An 18,052-nucleotide genomic window follows, 5' to 3' on the forward strand; every position below is an offset into this window, starting at 1 on the left:
AGTTTGACCTCTTCTTTCCCAATTTGTATCCCCTTGATCCCCCTTTGTTGTCGTATGGCAATGGCTAGAACTTCAAGTACCATGTTGAAAAGGTATGGAGAGAGTGGACAGCCTTGGTTTGTTCCTGATTTTAGAGGAATTGCGTTGAGTTTCTGTCCATTTAGTTTGATGTTGGCTGTTGGTTTACTGTATATAGCTTTTATTATGTTTAAATATGTCCCTGTTATCCCAGATCTCTCCATGACCTTTATCATGAAGGGGTGTTGGATTTTGTCAAAGGCTTTTTCAGCATCTAGTGAGATGATAATGTGATTTTTGTTTTTCAGCTTGTTGATATGGTGGACTACGTTGATGGATTTTCGTATGTTGAACCATCCCTGCATCCCTGGGATGAAACCTTCTTGATCGTGGTGAATGATTGTTTTGATGTGTTCTTGGATCCGATTTGCCAGTATTTTATTGAGTATTTTTGCATCAATGTTCATGAGGGATATTGGTCTGAAGTTTTCTTTCTTAGTTGTGTCTTTGTGTGGTTTGGGGATCAAGGTTATTGAAGCCTCATAGAAAGAGTTTGGCAAAGACCCTTCTGCTTCTATTGTGTGGAATATTTGAGAAGAATTGGTATAAGCTGTTCTTTGAATTTCTGGTAGAATTCTGCACTGAGGCCATCTGGACCTGGACTTTTTTTGGTTGGGAGACTTTTGATGACTGCTTCTATTTCCATAGGGGTTATAGGTCTATTTAAATTGCTTATCTGTTCTTGATTTAGTTTTGGCAAGTGATAACTATCCAGGAAGTCGTCCATGTCCTTTAAATTTTCGAATTTTGTGGAGTACAGGTTTTCAAAGTATGACCTGATGATTCTCTGGATTTCCTCAGAGTCCGTTGTTATGTCCCCCTTTTCATTTCTGATTTTGTTAATTTGCATGTTCACTCTCTGCTGTTTGATAAGTTTGGACAAAGGTTGTCTATCTTGTGATTTTCTCAAAGAACCAACTCTTCGTTGCATTGATTCTTTGTATTGTTTTCCTAGTTTCTATTTTATTGATTTCAGCCCTCAATTTGATTATTTCCTGGCGTCTACTCCTCCTGGGGGAGTTTGCTTCTTTGTGTTCTAGAGCTTTCAGCTGTGCTGTTAATTCTCTTGTATAACTGTTCTCCAGTTTCTTCATGTGGGCACTTAGTGCTATGAACTTCCCCCATAGCACTGCTTTCAAAGTGTCCCATAGGTTTGGGTATGTTGTGTCTTCATTCTCATTGAATTCGAAGAAGTCTTTAGTTTCTTTTTTTATTTTTTCTTTGACCCAGGGATGGTGCAGTTGAACATTATTCAATTTCCATGAGTTTGTAGGTTTTCTGCAATTTGTGTTGTTGTTGAATTCTAATTTTAAAGCGTGGTGGTCTGATAAGATGCATGGAGTTATTCCAATTTTTTGTAGCTGCTGAGGTTTGATATGTTGCCAAGTTTGTGGTCGTTTTTTGAGAAGGTTCCATGTGGTGGTGAGAAGAAGGTATATTCTCTTTTATGTGGATGAAATGTTCTATAGATGTCTGTTAATCCCAGTTGGGTCATTACTTCTATTAGACCCTTTGCTTCTTTGTTGAGTTTCTGTCTGGTATTCCTGTCTAGTGGTGAGAGTGGTGTGTTGAAATCTCCCACTATAACTGTGTGGGGCTTTAGATGTGATTTAAGTTCTAATAATGTTTCTTTTACGAATGTGGATGCCTTTGTATTTGGGGCATAGATATTCAGGATAGACACTTCATCTTGGTGGGTTTCACCTGTGATGAGTATGCAATGACCTCCTTCATCTCTTTTGATTGATTTTATTTTAAAGTCTAGTTTGTTAGATATTAGGATTGCTACCCCTGCTTGTTTCTTGGGTCCATTTGATTGAAAATTTTTTCCCAACCTTTAACTCTCAGGTAATGTCTGTCTTTGAGGGTGAGGTGTGTTTCTTGTATGCAGCAGAAGGAAGGGTTCTGTCTTCAAATCCATTCTGCTAGTCTGTGTCTTTTTATGGGTGAGTTAATGCCATTAATGTTGAGGGATATTAATGACCATTGATTGCTCATCCTTCGATTTGCAGTGGTTGTTGTTGTTGGAATTATGTGTGGAATTTCACCCCTTTGTTCTTTTGGCTGTTGGTAGAGAGGGATTCTCTAATGCCTATGCTTTTCTGGTTGCAGTTAGCTTCCTTGGGTTGGAGTTTTCCTTCCAAAATTTTCTGTAGGGCTGGGTTAGTGGATACGTATTGCTTGAATCTAGTTTTGTCATGGAATATCTTGTTTTCTCCATCTATAGTGATTGAAAGCTTTGCTGGGTATAGTAGTCTGGGCTGGCATCCATGGTCTCTTAGTGTTGGTAGAATATCTATCCAGGACCTTCTGGCTTTCAGAGTTTCCATGGAGAAGTCAGGTGTAATTCTGATAGATCTGCCTTTATATGTTACTTGACCTTTTTCCTTAGCTGCTCTTAATATTCTTTCTTTATTCTGTATATTTGGGGTCTTGATTATTATGTGGCGAGGGGATTTTTTTTTGTGGTCCACTCTATTTGGTGTTCTGTAAGCTTCTTGTACCTTCATTGGCATGTCTTTCTTAAGGTTGGGAAAGTTTTCTTCTATGATTTTGTTGAATATATCTTCTGCCCCTTTGAGGTGATTTTCTTCTCCTTCTTCTATTATTCTTAGGTTTGGTCTTTTCATGGTGTCCCATATTTCCTGGATGTTTTGTGGTAAGGATTTGTTGGACTTAAGGTTTTCTTTGGTTGATGAATCCATTTCTCCTAGTGTATCTTCAACACTTGAGATTCTCTCTTCCATCTCTTCTATTCTGTTGGTAATGCTTGTATCGGTAGTACCTGACTGTTTGCCCAGCTTTTCTATTTTCTGCCTTTCTTCAGATTGTGTTTTTTTATTGTCTCTGTTTCAGTTTTCAACCCTTGCAGTGTTTGCATTGCTTCTTGCAATTTTCAGTCTATCTTTTCGTCCATTTGTTGCCTTTTATGAATTTTTTTGGTTTGTTCTTCTTCTGTTTCTTGCATTTTTTGCTGTATTTCTTCTTCCATTTCCTGCCTTTTTTTGGTTTGTTTTTTCTTCCATTTCTTTGAGGGATTTTCCTATATCCTCTTTTAGGGCCTCTATCATTTTCATGAAAGTGGTTTTAAGGTCATTCTCTTCTGCTTCGTTCGCATTGGAATGTTGGAGTCTTGCCGGTGTGGAGTCTCTAGAATCTGGTGGTGTCATATTTGTTTTTCTGTTGCTGAGTGTGTTTTTTTATTGTCTCTTTCCCATCTCTTCTTCTAGTGGGTGCAGAAAGAGCCCCTTACTGGTCTGGTGGTTAGGGGACCAGAGTTCCCTTTTGATGGGTGCTAGCAAGTCCAATAATCTGGTGGTTCTTCTATTCCTTGTCCTCGTTCTGGTCCCGTGGGTGGAGAAGAAGAACAGGAATCTGGGGCGCTTAGCCTCCTACCTGGTCCCCTGGACCCTATGCTGGTTCCTGTTGTACCTGATGCTGCCTCCAGAACAGCTGCTTCCCTGGACTCCCTGGCTCCTCTGGTTTCCTGGTCTCGTTGGTGGGAGAGAAGACCTGGAGTCTGGGGTGCTTGGCTCCCGCCGGGATTGGAAGCTCTGTGCAGTTCCCAGGCGATCTGCAGGCACTGGAACACAGGCCCAGAAGCCGGCCTGTTTACCGCACCATTATTCTTACACTTGGGACTTTCATTACGTAAAATAAGGGTTACTCAGATACAAGCATTGTGATACTGTTGAAGTTTATTAGATAACAAAGAGGCTACTGAGGGACTGACAAGAGGTTTTATAGACAGTGTGGATTTATTGCTCAAAGGGGTGGGGTTTAGAATGAGTGTGGGAAGCACCATGCTGCTGTGAATGGAGAGTGACAAAAACATCTGAGTTTTTCATTTGTAGAATTTTCCATTTATTACTTTGAGACTGTGGTTGACCATGGATAACTGGAGCTGCAGAAAGCAAAACAAAGGGATATAATTCTGATCAATGTAGTGCCTATACACCGTACACCTCAGACACCTTAGAACCATGATGCTAAGAGAGAGAAGTCAGTCATAGAAGACTGGAAGATGCCATTTCTGTGAAATTCTACACTAAGCAAACTTAGAGACAGAAAATAGATTAGTCATAGCCTAGGGCTGGGAGGGCTGGAAGAAGGGAGGATGGACTGCTAATATGTACAGGGTTTCTTTTGGGGACCATTACAATGTGGAAAATTGATCGTAGGGATTGTCACCAAGACTTGTGATAATACTGGGGATACATGGAAAATCATTGACTTGCCTTAGAACAGTGAATCCTGGACCATGTGAATTATAATCCAAGCAAAGCACTGTTAAAGGGAAGAGACAGTAAAGCCCTGGCACATAAACCTTAAATACTACCTGGAGCTAGGCTTGGTGGGAGTTGGAGCCAGAGCTGGTGCTGGGAGCCTGCCCTCTTCAGGTCCAGGGGAAAGTCAAGGGCTGCTATATTCCCACAGGCCAATGCAGATGTTTTCATTTCTTTTAAATGGGCAAAATGCTTTACACCTAACACATTCATCTTTATACCAATGAGGTTGTAAAATATAATTTTTTTGGACAGTGTGCTGGCTAGTTTGTTGTCAACTAGATCCAAGCTAGAGTCATTTGAGGGTGCAATCAAATCTGTCTGTAGGCCATTTTGTAGGGTGAGCCCCACAAAACTCTTCCACGGCAGTCCACGAGGGCCGGGAGGCGGTGGTGGCTGGCTGGAGAACTCATGACCTCTGGAAGAGCAGTCAGTGCTCTTAACCTCTGAGCCATCTCTCCAGCCCCCCCTTATGGGAGTGAAGAGTTTTGTGGGGCTCACTCTTACAATGATCAGTGAGGGAGGGCTTAGCCCATTGTGGGGGGCCATCCCTGGACGGCTGGTCCTGGGTTCTATAAGAAGGCGGGCTGACCAAGCCTTGGGAAACAAGTCAGTAAGCAGCACCCCTCCATGACCTCTCCATCAGCTCCTGCCTCCAGGCTCCTGCCCTGCTTGAGTTCCTGCCCTGACTGCTTTTGATGACGAACTGTTACATGGAAGTGTAAATGAAATAAACGCTTTCCACCCCAAGCTGTTTTTGATCATGGTGCTATCACAGCTATATGAACCCTAACTAGGACAGACAGGGTCTCACTACCAAGTTTGGACTGTCTTCAGATTCATGATCTTCCTCGTAGCTCAGCCGCCCAGATGCTGGGATTACAGGTCTCTGCCACTACACCTGGCTGAAATATCATTTTTGACATTAGTTTTCTTTTCTGTGTGGGGATGAGGCCATGAAGGCAAAGAATCCAAGATCCAATCAGTGTGCTGGTCTGGTCTGAATTTGAATACCCCACTTACCTCTTCAGCTTTTGGGAAAATAATATATCATTAAAGGAAGTTTAAAACAATTTATTCAAAATCTAACAAAAAATTCCATCTTCTTTCTTGAGGGGAGGTGTGGCTGAGCTTGAGCCCTGGTCCTTATGGGTGCTTGTTGCTCTGCCACTAGTCAGCCCCTCAGCCCCCCTCTCCTTATCGCTCCGTTCCAGAATGATCTTGCCGGTCAACACATCTCTCTTTATATTGTTGATCATAATCTGAGCGGCACTGTTTTGCCATCCAACCCAGGCTGGTGGCTTGGCATCTCAGAACTTTGCGGTTTCCATCTCTAAAGGGAGGGTCTGGCGTCTCAGTGCAGAGCAGAAGATAGAAACAGGCATGCCTGAGTACCAGCATGCAGTCCACCCGAGGGTGCCTGATGGATCGTGGGCAGGAGTGACACAAATCAGAGTAGGCACAACTCCTTGGAAGGACTTTCAGGACCCCCTGTGCTCAGGCTGTCTTCCTCAGCCTCATCTACCACCACGGTTTCTGGGCCTTGTCATTGTCATGTGGCTGCCAGGAAGCTTGGGATCCAGAGTCCTTCAGGGAACTTTGAGAACTGTGGAGGCTCTACACAGACAAGAGGAACTGGGGTGTGGAGAGGAGCCTGGATAGGCCCGTGGAAGCCTTCCTGGGTCCACAGTGGGAATTTGAACTCTCTTCTATGGGATGTTATCAAAGGTGTGTGTGTGTGTGTGTGTGTGTGTGTGTGTGTGTGTGTGTGTGTGTGTGTGTGCAGGGCAGGAGGCAGAGGAGCTCAGCCTTGGCTTAGCCAGGTTGTGAAGCTGGTGGTTCCCACCCAAGCTCCTGGCACACACAGTACTACTTGGAATCCTGGTTAAAGTACTACCTCACAGGTCAGGTTAGGGGTGGTGCTACCTCCCAGATGCCAAGGGGTCAGGCAGATTGTGAAGCTGTGTCCTCCCATTCTGAAACCCTTCTCTTCTTTCCCAAGGTGAGAAATGCCGCAGCTTCATTGACCTGGCCCCAGCTTCAGAGAAAGGTAAGTACTTAGCTCTGCCCTCCCTGGGGACCTGCCCTGGTCGGTGGCTTGTCAGAGTCTGGGGAGTGAGTCTCTGTTGTAGCCATGAAGCTTCCAGAGGGCGAATGTCTTGTTCCACAGCACTGTTTGTCTCTGGGTATGACCAAGTGGAGGGAGGCCAGTGAAAGAGGGCTGCCTTGGCTGGGTGATGATCATAAGCTACGGACCTGCCATTTCCTTGGAAAGCTCCAGCAAGCAGCCCTGGGGTGACTGAGGGACAAGGGACAAGAAACTCAGTGTTCCTCAGTTAGGAAGGAGCCAATTCTCTCAGCTGAGTGAGTGTCCCACTTCAGGGATTGCTGGAACCATGTCCTGTTTGCACACATGACCAACCCTGAGGTACTTTACTTGGTTGAGCCAATAGGACCTGTCTTCAACCACAGATCACTAGGAATCACTGTGGTGAACCAACATTTTTCACAAAGGGGGCTGCTGGCTGCTGGAGGATTTGTTACTAATCACCGGTGTCCATCTCTGTCAGCCAAGGCACGATGAAGGGTCTGCTCCTCTCACTGCTACTGATGATGGGGAACCATCACAGAGGGACTGCATCACCAAAACTTCAGATCAAAGGGCAGGTAGAGCTGGGCTTTCAGGATAGGACCTTGAATCCAGTGTGAGCTTGCTTGAGCAGGACTTTGTGTGCCTGCCTTCCTTAGCATGGTGAGTGAGTTCTGCAAATACATTCAGTGTGAACATGTAGGCGCCATGTGTGCCTGTGGTTGTACTACAGGGCACCTGCATGGGTATGTCCATGTGGTGCCCTGTGGAAATTAAACAGTGTGGGCATGTTGACTCTGTTCCTCCATGGGGCTCTGGCTTCTCTTGTTTTCTTTATGGGCACCGAGGGCCCCTAAGAGCAAACATCATCTGTTTTAACTGGTGGTACAGTTTGACTTTTAGGGCTTGGTGGCCATGCAGAGGACCGACTGGTGGCATATATTAAATGTTTATGAGGAGGCTGTGTGGCAGGCTTTGTCACCTGGTGATAGAAGTGTCCTCACAGCCTCTCAAAGGCTCTGGCTTTTCCTCTGGCTGGCAGGGTGAGTTCGTGGCAGCTGAATGGCTTTCCCAGCTGCCCCCTGAGACCCAGGTACACTTGGGTCAAGCTATATGCTCTCCATCTTCCCTCTGCACTTGATTCTCCACTTCAAACAGGACCCCAAGGCATAGAGACGAATGTCTTTCTCTCAGCCATTCCTCTGCTGGAGTCTGCCCCCGCGAGTTCTCTCTCTCTCTCCCCAAGCATATTCTTCTTCCAGACTCTGGTGGCCACGCCAGCTTCCTCCTTCCTGGAGTCCTTCCGGTCTGCTAAGGTAACAGAATCTGCCCCCAACACACACCAGTGGGCCTCACTGGAGTCCTTCTGGTCTGCTAAGGTAACAGAATCTCCCCCCCAGCACACACCAGTGGGCCTCACTGGAGTCCTTCTGGTCTGCTAAGGTAACAGAATCTCCCCCAGCACACACCAGTGGGCCTCGCTGCCCCGTTCTTCACACAGAGTCACGCTACCCCTCTCACAGGACAGGACACGGGCACAGTATAGTCACACATTTGGGAGGTTGGAGTGTAACCTGGCTCTTAACCTTGTTTTTTTTCTTTAAAAAATATTTACACTTAATTTATTGTGTGTGCATGTATGCGTGCACACGTGTACCACAGCGCATGTCTGCATGTCAGAGTAATCTGTGGGAGTTGGTCTCTTTTTCCATCACGTGTGTCATGAGGCTTGAACTCAGGTCTTCGGGCTTGGAGGCAAGTGCTCTTACCCCAGCTTCATCTTTCTGCCTGCTGTTTGTCTCTCGGGATGGGGTCTTGTGTAGAGCAGGCTGGCTTTGAACTCCTGATCTTCCTGCTTCTATTGAACTTAGTTCACAGACATCTGGATCCTCTGCTGCCAAGGTAGATCCAGGGGATTGTGTGAAGCTTGGGGCCCCTACTCCACGAACCCTGAATGAGTTCAGACTAGCATTTCCCTCCCTACCTTAACCTCTGTTCCAGACCTTTTTATGTTTCTGTGACAAATTATCAGCTACTGAGCCTCTTGGTGGCCACCATGGTCTTATTACTTAGGTAATAAGTAGGCCACCATGGTTTGAATAGGAATGGTCCCCATAGACTCATGTGTTTGAATGCTTGGTCATCAGTGAGTGACACTATTAGGAGGTGTGGCCTTGTTGGAGTAGAAGTGGCCTTGTTGGAGGGATTGTGTCACTGGGGGTGAGGTTATTACTTATTTACTTAATTATGGTGGGTGTGGTCTCAAGACTCATGCATGCTGAGTGGATACTCATCTGTAAGTCACACCCCAGTGTCAGAATGACTTTTACATTTTTGTTTATTTATTTTATATGTATGGGTGTTTTGCTCACGTGTATGTCTGCATACCATATGTGTGCCTGGTGCCTAAAGAGGTCATAAGAAGAGGTCATGGGATCCCATGGGACTGGAGTTACAGACAATTGTGAGCTACCATGTGGGGGCTGGGAACTGAACCTGGGTCTTCTGGAAGACCAGTCAGTGCTCTTAACTATTGAGCCATTTCTCCTGTGTATGTGTGTGTGTGTGTGTGCGCGCGCGTGCGCGCGCGCGTTGTGTAATGGATCATTTTGCTATAGTCCAGGCTAACCTCAAATTCATGATACTCCTGTGGGCTGGGCTTAAACCTAACTTAGAATGCTCTTTTCTTTTTAAAACATAAATCACATAACAGAATTCTTTTTGTGGGCCACATCTTACTCAGGGTAAACTCAATATTGTTGCTATGGCCTTATAGGCCTTGTGTGACCTGACCTTCTACCCAAGATGGAGATGTCATCTCCGGCCACCTCCCCTCCTCACCACACTCTGCTCTAGACTACTTTCTGTCCTTTGATCAGCCGGGCTGATGTGAGCCTCAGAGCCTTCCCATGCGCTGTCCCCTGCTCCTGGGACACAGTTCTGCAAGGACCCTGTCACAATTATACACACTTACAGAAATCTTAGTAGCACCCAAGTGCATGTGCTGGAGACAGAGGACTCCTATGAGCTCCCCTTTGATGTCCACTAATACTGCATCGCTTTATCAGTGTTTGTGAAGACATGCACACCCACACTTGTGGATGCAGATGTCCATACATCTTACAGATATGGAGTCATGAATTCCCTTTCTTATCAGTACCCACAGCTTCTCACGTCTTCCCCCTCATCTCCCTCCTCCCCCACATCCTCCTCTTTCTCCTCTGTGCTACGGGTGAACCAAGACCTGGTGCACGGTAAAGCATTGTTTCTACCCCTGAGCTGTACCCAGGTTCCCCCTTCCTTTTGCCAGTAGCTATAGACTATCCCATGACATGGAGACTTCATTTAAGCAGTTGGACGCTCAGTCTGAGTCGCTTTTGCACTTTGTTCTGTATCATAGCTAAACCTTGGGGACCTGCACACCTCTCTCTGCCTCTTGGGCCAGTACACTCCCAGGCCTAGGAGGCAGCCATCTGCAGCTCTCCCTTTTCTAGGTCTAATTGTATGACAAGTGCCATGCCTCTTTTCTCTAGAGGGACCTTGAGCGTCACTCTCCAGGATGTCTACGGTGACGTCTCTGATGACTGCCTGTTTTCCAGGCCGCACTGCTTAAAATCCATTCTGCACCTACAGAACACTCTAAGGAGAATGATGGATGCGAGCATCTGACAGCTGCTCACAGCAACATAGGGTGTGGCCAATGACTATAGACTGGCCTCTCTACTAACATCTGTTTCCCTTACTCTCATCTTCTCATGCCCCTGTGCCTCATTGATCTTGCTTGACCTTAAAAATGTCTGTTCATACTTCAAACCCTTCATGGACACATCCAATTTTGAAAAGCCATCCCTGAACCTCCCCAAGATGCTTGTCTATAGTGATGTGGCATGTCGGTACCAATCACACTGTTTTGGAATCATCTCTACCAGGCTGACACTCCCTTAGGGCAGGCAATATGTCTTGTCCTCTATTACTCTGGAGTGCCAAATGTTATTGGTACACAGAAAAAAAATTAGTAAAGATTTGTTGAATGAAAAAAGGAAAGAGAGAAGGGGCCTTGGGCATAGAGGGAGATAGCTTTTGTTTAGGGACCTGGATCCAACCTCTGCAGCCTGCATCTGCTCCAGCCGTCATGGCTGAACAGCTTTAAGCTGTCTCCATTTCCATTTATTGTGGTCAGCGAGCCAGGGTCTATGAAGGGTGCCAGGCAGAAATCTGTCTGAAACAATGTTACAACTAGCTGATTTCATGTCTCCGTATGGTGAGACAGCTCTTAGCTGAGCTAGGCTCTGGCTGAGCTGGTTCTCAGCTTCAGTTTCTCAGCCTCTCCACCGCTCTGCCCTGAATCATAGTGCAATTCTTCTGCTCACTTAATTTAGTGCATTTTATTGATTACATTGTAAAAGTGGGGTATGCAGAGATGAGAACATACTGGAGAGAGCATGGGACCAGCTCCACAGGGACCCAAACTGCCACTGGCACCCTGGGGTCATTGCTGGTCAGCACTGTCCTCAGCCCTGCCACCTGGGCTCCATAGTAACAGGCTTTCTTGAAAGCAAGCATACAGCACTGCCCGTTTGCCTGGTACCATTTTATCCCCCACCCCAACCCCTACCCCAGGCGGGCACACTGTCGCCTTGCTCAGGAGCAGGCTATCCTGTTGTATGTCACCCAGTCTGGTCCTGCAATTGTCCCTCTGTGTGTGGCTGGAGATGTGCAGTGTGGAGAATCCCCCAGCCAACCTCTAGAAAAGTGGTTCTCAACTGGTGGGCCACAACCCCCTTGGAGATAGCATATCAGATATTTACATTGTGATTCATAGCAGTAGCAAAATTACAGTTATGAAGTAGCAATGGAATAATTTTATGGTTGGGGTCACCACAACATGAGGGACTGTATTAAAGGGTCACAGAAGCGTGAGAACCACTGTTGCAGAGGAACAGAGAGACCTTCAGGAGGACAGGTGGATGTGCTGAGGCAGGAAGGGTCTAGAAATGGTTTCTTGTCTGGTCTCAATGCAGGAGAAATAGCTCCCTGGGATGAATGGCCTGTGAAAAGGCCAGTGTGGGGACAGTAGCAGTTTCTCAGGAGACATGGTGAGGAGCTGAACAATGGAAGGAAGGGCAAGCCCAGAGAGGCCTAAGTGCTCGCTCAAGGTCACACAGCAGTCTTTGGTCAACACTGTCTCAGCTTCTATTGCAGAGGACTTTTGAGCAGTGTCCTGTGTCCTCTGCCACTTCCCTCCTCAGTCACCCTTCCCTTCCAGCTGCTGAGCCTCAGGGCCACCGGCCCCACCCCAACCTCCCCAGATTCAATTCTGCCTTTCTTTCTCAAAGTTCAGCATCTCTAATTATGGACTCATGTAAAGCCCCTCAGCCTGGGGGAGGACGGCTCCCAGATCACAACATCTAATGATTAGTTTAGCTGCTCCAATTCCAATTACACAGGATTACCTTTCCAGGTAATTAGGGATCTGGGTAGCTTCGCCTGCTCTTTCTTTCGCAGAGCGTTGTATTAACCCTGACCAGTGACCGGCTTTCATGTTCTATAATTGGAAATGCTTCCTCTGTGCTGAGAAGCCTGTTGAGCGTAAACAGAGGTGATTTAAATTTCTAAGTGGTTCTGTGGGCTCAGCACGCTCTGCTGAGAGATCGGTGTGCGGCTCTGGGGTCCATGGGCTCAGCACAGAATTGGGCAGTGCGCATCCTGCACGTTTGTGTGAAGGGACCAGGATCCACAGCTCTGGTTAAGAGAACATTTGCCTGCAAGTCTACCTACCCACTGCTCACTGCTGAACCGCCCTGATTGGGATGTCCTGACATTTGTAACCAGATCTTACTGTGTTGTTAGTTCAGTGCAACTGTAACAAATACTTGACAGAATTTACAAAGAGGCAGGATTTACATCAGCTCATAGTGTGCAAGGCTCCATCCTCTGATTCTTCTCCCTGTCATTTTGTGCTTATGTGAGGCAACACATCTCAGGGTTCAGTGGCAGAACACACAGAAGGAAGCATGGAGTAACTCCCAAAGTCCCCTTTGAGGCCACACCCCTAATGACCTCACTTCTCCCCAAATCTGGGGCTGTCCCATCTCTTATATAACTGACACAGTACTTGTGTCTGACATCTGACATATGCATGATACTATGTGCTCCTCCATGGTGCCTGTGCAGTGTAAAGCATATTCCAGATAGCCTATACCACCAGGCACAATGCAAACGAGATGCAAATACTATGTAAATGAATAGAAATAGCTGCTGGTCTGCCTTGTTAAGGCAATAATATGGAAAAAAAAGCCAGTCTGTGTTCAGTATGGATCACTTTCCTTTTTTTGAGGCAGGATCTCACTAACTAGCTCAGGATCTCAGGCTAGCCTCAAACTCATGATCCCCCTGCCTCAGCCTCCTGAGTGGCCAGGTGACTATATAAGTATTTTGCTTGTATGGCTGAGCCTGGGTACAGACTTGTGAATACAGACAGTAGACTGTAGTCTCTTCCATATTATTTACTAATGGAAACAAATGAGTATTAAATAGGTAGGTGCTCTGTGAGTTCACAGAAAAGCACATAGCTATGGAACTCACCACCTGGCTAGGACATAAAATCAGGGCCAGTTCAAAGAAAGATGTAAGACCCAACACAAAGGGTCCTGTGTGTGTGCGGCTTGGAGCTGAAACTGTCAGGCTCTGCACCTCCCTTGCCATCCTTATGTAGGGACACCCTGCTTGCTGTCTCACTGGGCCTTGATTTGGTTTGTTTTAGACTCTTCCCCAATAGTGACTTTAGGAGATCAATTTGTTTTCCTTAGGATGCTTTAAAATGACAAATAAGAGCAATATCAAAAGCTTATAGGGCTGAGAGATGGCTCAGTCAGTAAAGCATTTGCTTTGTAAACCTGAGGATCTGAGTTTGAGCCCCAGAACCCACATGAAAAACATTAGGTGTGCATGAGCTTACAATCCCAGGCTGGGGAAGCAGAGATGGAGGACCCCGGGGGCTCACTAGCCAGTCAGACTAGCCTGCTTGGCAAGCTCCAGGACATTGAAAGAATAAAAAAATCTAAAAATTTCAGGCAAAAATTGACATAACTAGAAAAAGCCATTCTAAGTGAGGTAACCCCAAACCAGAAAGACAAATTATAGTATGTACTTGCTCATAAGTGGATACCAGGCATAAAGCAAAAGATACCCAGCCTACAATCCATAACATCAGAGAAGCTTGAACCCTCTTCCAGAAACAGATGCAGAAATCCACAAACTCCTGGAGTACAATCAAAGTGAGGGAAAATTGATAATACGAACCCAAGCTAGTGAGAGATCACTGACTCAGGTCTGACAAATGGGGAACCTGTATAAGACTAAACTAGACTCCCTTAATATAGGTGACAATGGTGTGACTGGGACAATATATGAGGTCACTGGCAATGGGTCCAAGATCTAACACTAATTCACAAACTGACTTAGTGGAGCCCATTCTATCTGGAGAGACACCATGCCCAGCCTAGACATAGGGGTGTGGGGGTGGAGAGGTGCCTTGGTCCTGCCTCAATGAGATGATGGGACAGACTTAGTAGACTTCCTAGGGGGAGATCTTACCCTCTCCTAGGGGAGTGGGGGCAGTCAGAGGAGAGGAGGGAGGGGGAACTGGGATTGGAATGTAAAACATAAATTAATAAAAAAAGGAAAAAAACCAAAATATAAAAACAAGACAAAGAAAGGTAAATGGTGCCTGAAGACTGACATCCAATATTGTTCTCTGGCTACCACATGCCCAAATGGACCTGTACCCCCCCCACACACACCCCAAATTACTTCTGTTTTAATAAATGCTAGGTTTACCCCTACAACTAACTGAGAAGCTGAGGCTATCCCTGTACCAGGCTACTCTTGGGGAAACCAAGGCTGAGAGAGGTGGAGACATCTTGTTTGGGATAACGTGGGGCGGGGGCTGTGGCAGAATGTCTCCTGCTCCGGGGGAGGTGGGGCAGGAGTTATGGTAGTGAAGTGAATCCTGGGCAGACTGGCCAGGGAGGTGAGCTGGCCCAGGAGGGACTGATGGGGCGGGGTGGGGAGTGCAGGGCTCCGGTGGCTCCCCCAGCCCTCGGCCTCTTGTGTTTTGCTTGTTTCCTTCTTGCCATACCTGCTACTCCAAGAAAGGGACCAACTCCTGTTCCAAGCCCCCAGAGGCTGCATGCTAAAGGCTTGTCTCTCAATCTATGGCACCTTTCAGAGACAGGAGAAGCTTCGGGATAGGGCCTGGTGACAAGTTAGGTTGTTGGGGCTGTGCCTCGGAAGGGGACATTGGGACCTGCACCCTTCTCCCATCTCCTTGCTCCCTGACCACCAGGAAGGAAGCTGTTTCCCCCATGTGTGCTCCTCTCATGATGGACAATGCCTCCACAGGTCTAAAGCGAGCGGCCAAGAGACCATAGTTGAAGTCACCATAGCGATATCCTTCTGTTGTAACACTTCTTTCAGGCTCAGAAAGCAAAACTTGGAAGCCCCAGGAAACTTCTTGGGCATATAAAACTCTCAGGACCCCTCCTGCAGTCGTGAAATCATGAACAGCTGGTGTGGCATCTGTGGGGTGCAGTTTCTGGGGGTGAGTGACCCCAGTAACCTCACTGGTTCACCTAACTGGACTCTGGTGGGATGCCTCTCGTCTGTTGTTAGTGCCCTATCTGGAGTGAGCAAAGTTTCGTTCATGTCATGCCTGGAAAAGTCTCATGACACCTCTGAGGCTATAAGCCACAGTAAACCTGTCCCTGCTTCAGTCGACTCCTCCAGGATTTTGCCCCCCTGGAACAGAAATACAGGGATGTGGGCTCAGCTGTTGTTTTCCAGACGGGGAGCTGAGGCCCTCAGCGGAGCTCTGTGGCTGCCACCGGCTCCATGTAGTAACTCTGCCTCCTTCATACAGTCTCTGTGAAATGGGGTTCCCTTTGCAGCACCCTCTCTCAGCCCTGGTACACAGTGGACACTTAACGGGCACTGTTTGCATACCAGCCTGCTGCAGGCGTTTATTCCACTGAAGCCTCATCATAGCCCACAAAGGTGTTTTGATTTCTCTTGTTTCTCAGACAGGGAAGTTAAGGCTTAAAGAGGCTAGAGTGTCTGTTCAGGGCCATACAGTGTCGGAGCCAGGGTTTGACTGTGCAGCTCCTAAGGGTGATGTTGAAAAGCATGGACTCTGGGGTCAAATTCTGACTCTGCCTCAGTGTCTGTCTGACATCAGGCATGCTACCCATCTCTTATACCTCAATGTCCCTTCTGTAAGCTGGGGAGGGTGTCAAAGCATGTAGTTTATGGGGCTTTGAGGCCCAAATGAGATGATCCATGCAAGAGTAGACTGACAAATATCTGGTTGGGAATTTCGCTTTGTTCCCTCAGCTCTTCAGTCCCTTCTGGCTGGGGCAAACTAACCTGGGAAGGAACCCAGTTTGTGTTTATGTCTCCGCAGTTAACATTTAGCTACTCCACTGAGGGTGGCATAGGATCCCATCCACCCCAGGCACCTTCACACCCGTCATTTCATTCTTTCCACAGCTCTCTGGCATGGTAACTGCTACCTCTGGCTTATGTCAGAACCGTAAGGCCTCAGAGGAGTTGAGCAGGGGGCCTGATGTCACCCAGTACAGTAACAGATCCTCTTGGCTCCGTGCTGGTTTTGCCCCGTCAGAAATGTCTTCCCACCTGCCATTCTGCTCTTCTGCTTCTTGGGCTCTGGATGTTCTTTGGACTGCTCAGTGTGTGTTCCCATAGCCTGGGAGGCCCCTGCCTTGAAGCAGACAGCTGCCTGGGTCCACGTGTTGGAGCAGCTGAGGGAATCCAAGGCACCCTCTGCTCTTGCCGCATCCCATCTGCTGCCTCGCACAGCCTCGTCATCCGCAGCCATCTGCTGGGCTCCCCGGAGGCATGGCAATACTTGAATGTGGCGTAGATACCCAACAGGCTTTGTGGCCTTACGGCATCAGGGAGCCACCACTCCTGCAGCCTCTGGAACCGCAAACACTAGACAGCCTCCCAAGGAAGCATACCTAGAGGCCAGATCCATCTAGCTTTGACCCCCAGGGCCAGCTGGATGGATGCCAACAAGGCTCCTCTGGCTCTCCATCCTGCTGGCGTGGAGAGAGGCCGATGTGATTGCGGGAGTCACAGCTTCTCTGGCCGCTTCCGCCTGGTGGCCTCTAGCAAGTGCCTGTCCCTGACTGTGGACTTGCATGGAGGCTGTCCACCCCACTCATTAGGTTGTTGTTTGTGGCGCTTGGGACAGAGGAGCCTCAAGCTTGCCAAGACAACACTCTGATGTCTAGTCCCATCCCGAGCCTGCTTTAAGTCACTTTGATGGCAGTTTTACTGAAATTTTGTTGCCCTCCTGGGCAGATACCCCATGGAAAGTGTCCACTCTAGCAATGGCTTCAGAGCTATGTGGCTACTGCCATCCGATCCAGAGTAGCTTTGTCACTCAGCGCTCATCCCACCCACCGCAGTCGCCCGCACTCTAGACAGCACCCAGTGCCTGCCGTTGTGGAATTGTGGCCCCTGCAGTTGCCTTCACTTCTAAAGGCTTTTAAGAGAGTTGTCAGTTCTCTCTGCCTCTCTCTCTATCTCCTTCCTCTCTGTGTGCATGTGTGCTCTTGAGTGCACATGTGTGTTCCGGTGCCCATGTGTGTGGCAGGTACATGTGTGTACATCATTTTTTAAGTTTTTCTTTTCTTTTTCTTTTGGAGACGTGGGTTTCCTGGATTCAGTAGACTAGCTGACCAAGGAGCTGCAAGGACCTCTTGTCGTCACTGGGGCTCTGGTGTAAGCCACCCAGCCAGGCTTTTGGCGAGGGTCACACGCGGGCCTACGCTGTGCTGCAGGCACTTTACCCACAGATCTACCTCGCCAGCCCAGTGACTCGTTTCTTTTGATTGCCAAATAACGTGCTTTTAAAATTGACACAATATTTGTACTTATTTATGGGGTATCAGACTTTGACGTGTGGCTGTAATGTGTAATTATCAAATTGGGTAATTAGCATTCTCAGCTCCTCCAGCAGTTACTTCTAGATGCTCTAAAATATACAGTAAACCGCTGTGGACTGTACCAACCCTCCGGCTCTCTCCTATGAAACAAGCTTTAACATTTTTTTCTTTTGGTATGGATAGAATACATTTTGCTGAGCTATTATTTATTTGTTTAAGCCTTATCAAAATTGGAGAAAATGGCACAATTCAGAGAAATGGGAAGCATGCATCGAGAGCTTGACAGGCCATCGTAAATCAAAACTCCCAGGCTGGGAATGTCGATGCGAGGCTTTCCCAGAAGCCACTGTCCCACTGCCTCCTGCACAGGGAGCTCTTGCTTAGCTTTACAGCAGCAGCTGGCAAGCTGGGGCTCCTTGTCTTTTTGTAAATAAAGTTTTATTGGGACACAGCTGTGCTCATTCTTTCTGTGTAGCCTGTGGCTGCTTTTGTGCTACAAGGTCAGAGCTGAGCAGTGATGCTGGAGACTGGCGTCCGTTCACTCTCTGGTTCTTCATAGAAAAAGTCCCCAAGAGTGACCCATGGTATGGCATGTATCAAAATTATGTCTTTGTAGGTATGTGTATTAC

General features: G+C 47.3%; 1 protein-coding gene across 1 annotated transcript in view; it reads left to right on the top strand.

Moving 5' to 3' along the window:
* Gsg1l (GSG1 like) overlaps window positions 1-18,052 on the top strand; it is a 201,939-nt gene that overhangs the window by 64,057 nt on the left and 119,830 nt on the right. The window contains exon 2 of the mRNA XM_005064445.4: window positions 6,367-6,414. Within this exon, the coding sequence (XP_005064502.1) occupies window positions 6,367-6,414 (48 nt within the window). The remainder of the gene's footprint in view (window positions 1-6,366; window positions 6,415-18,052) is intronic.

This window comes from Mesocricetus auratus, unplaced genomic scaffold, assembly GCF_017639785.1.
Source record: "Mesocricetus auratus isolate SY011 unplaced genomic scaffold, BCM_Maur_2.0 Super-Scaffold_4256, whole genome shotgun sequence".
In the NCBI taxonomy this organism is placed as follows: Eukaryota; Metazoa; Chordata; class Mammalia; order Rodentia; family Cricetidae; genus Mesocricetus; species Mesocricetus auratus.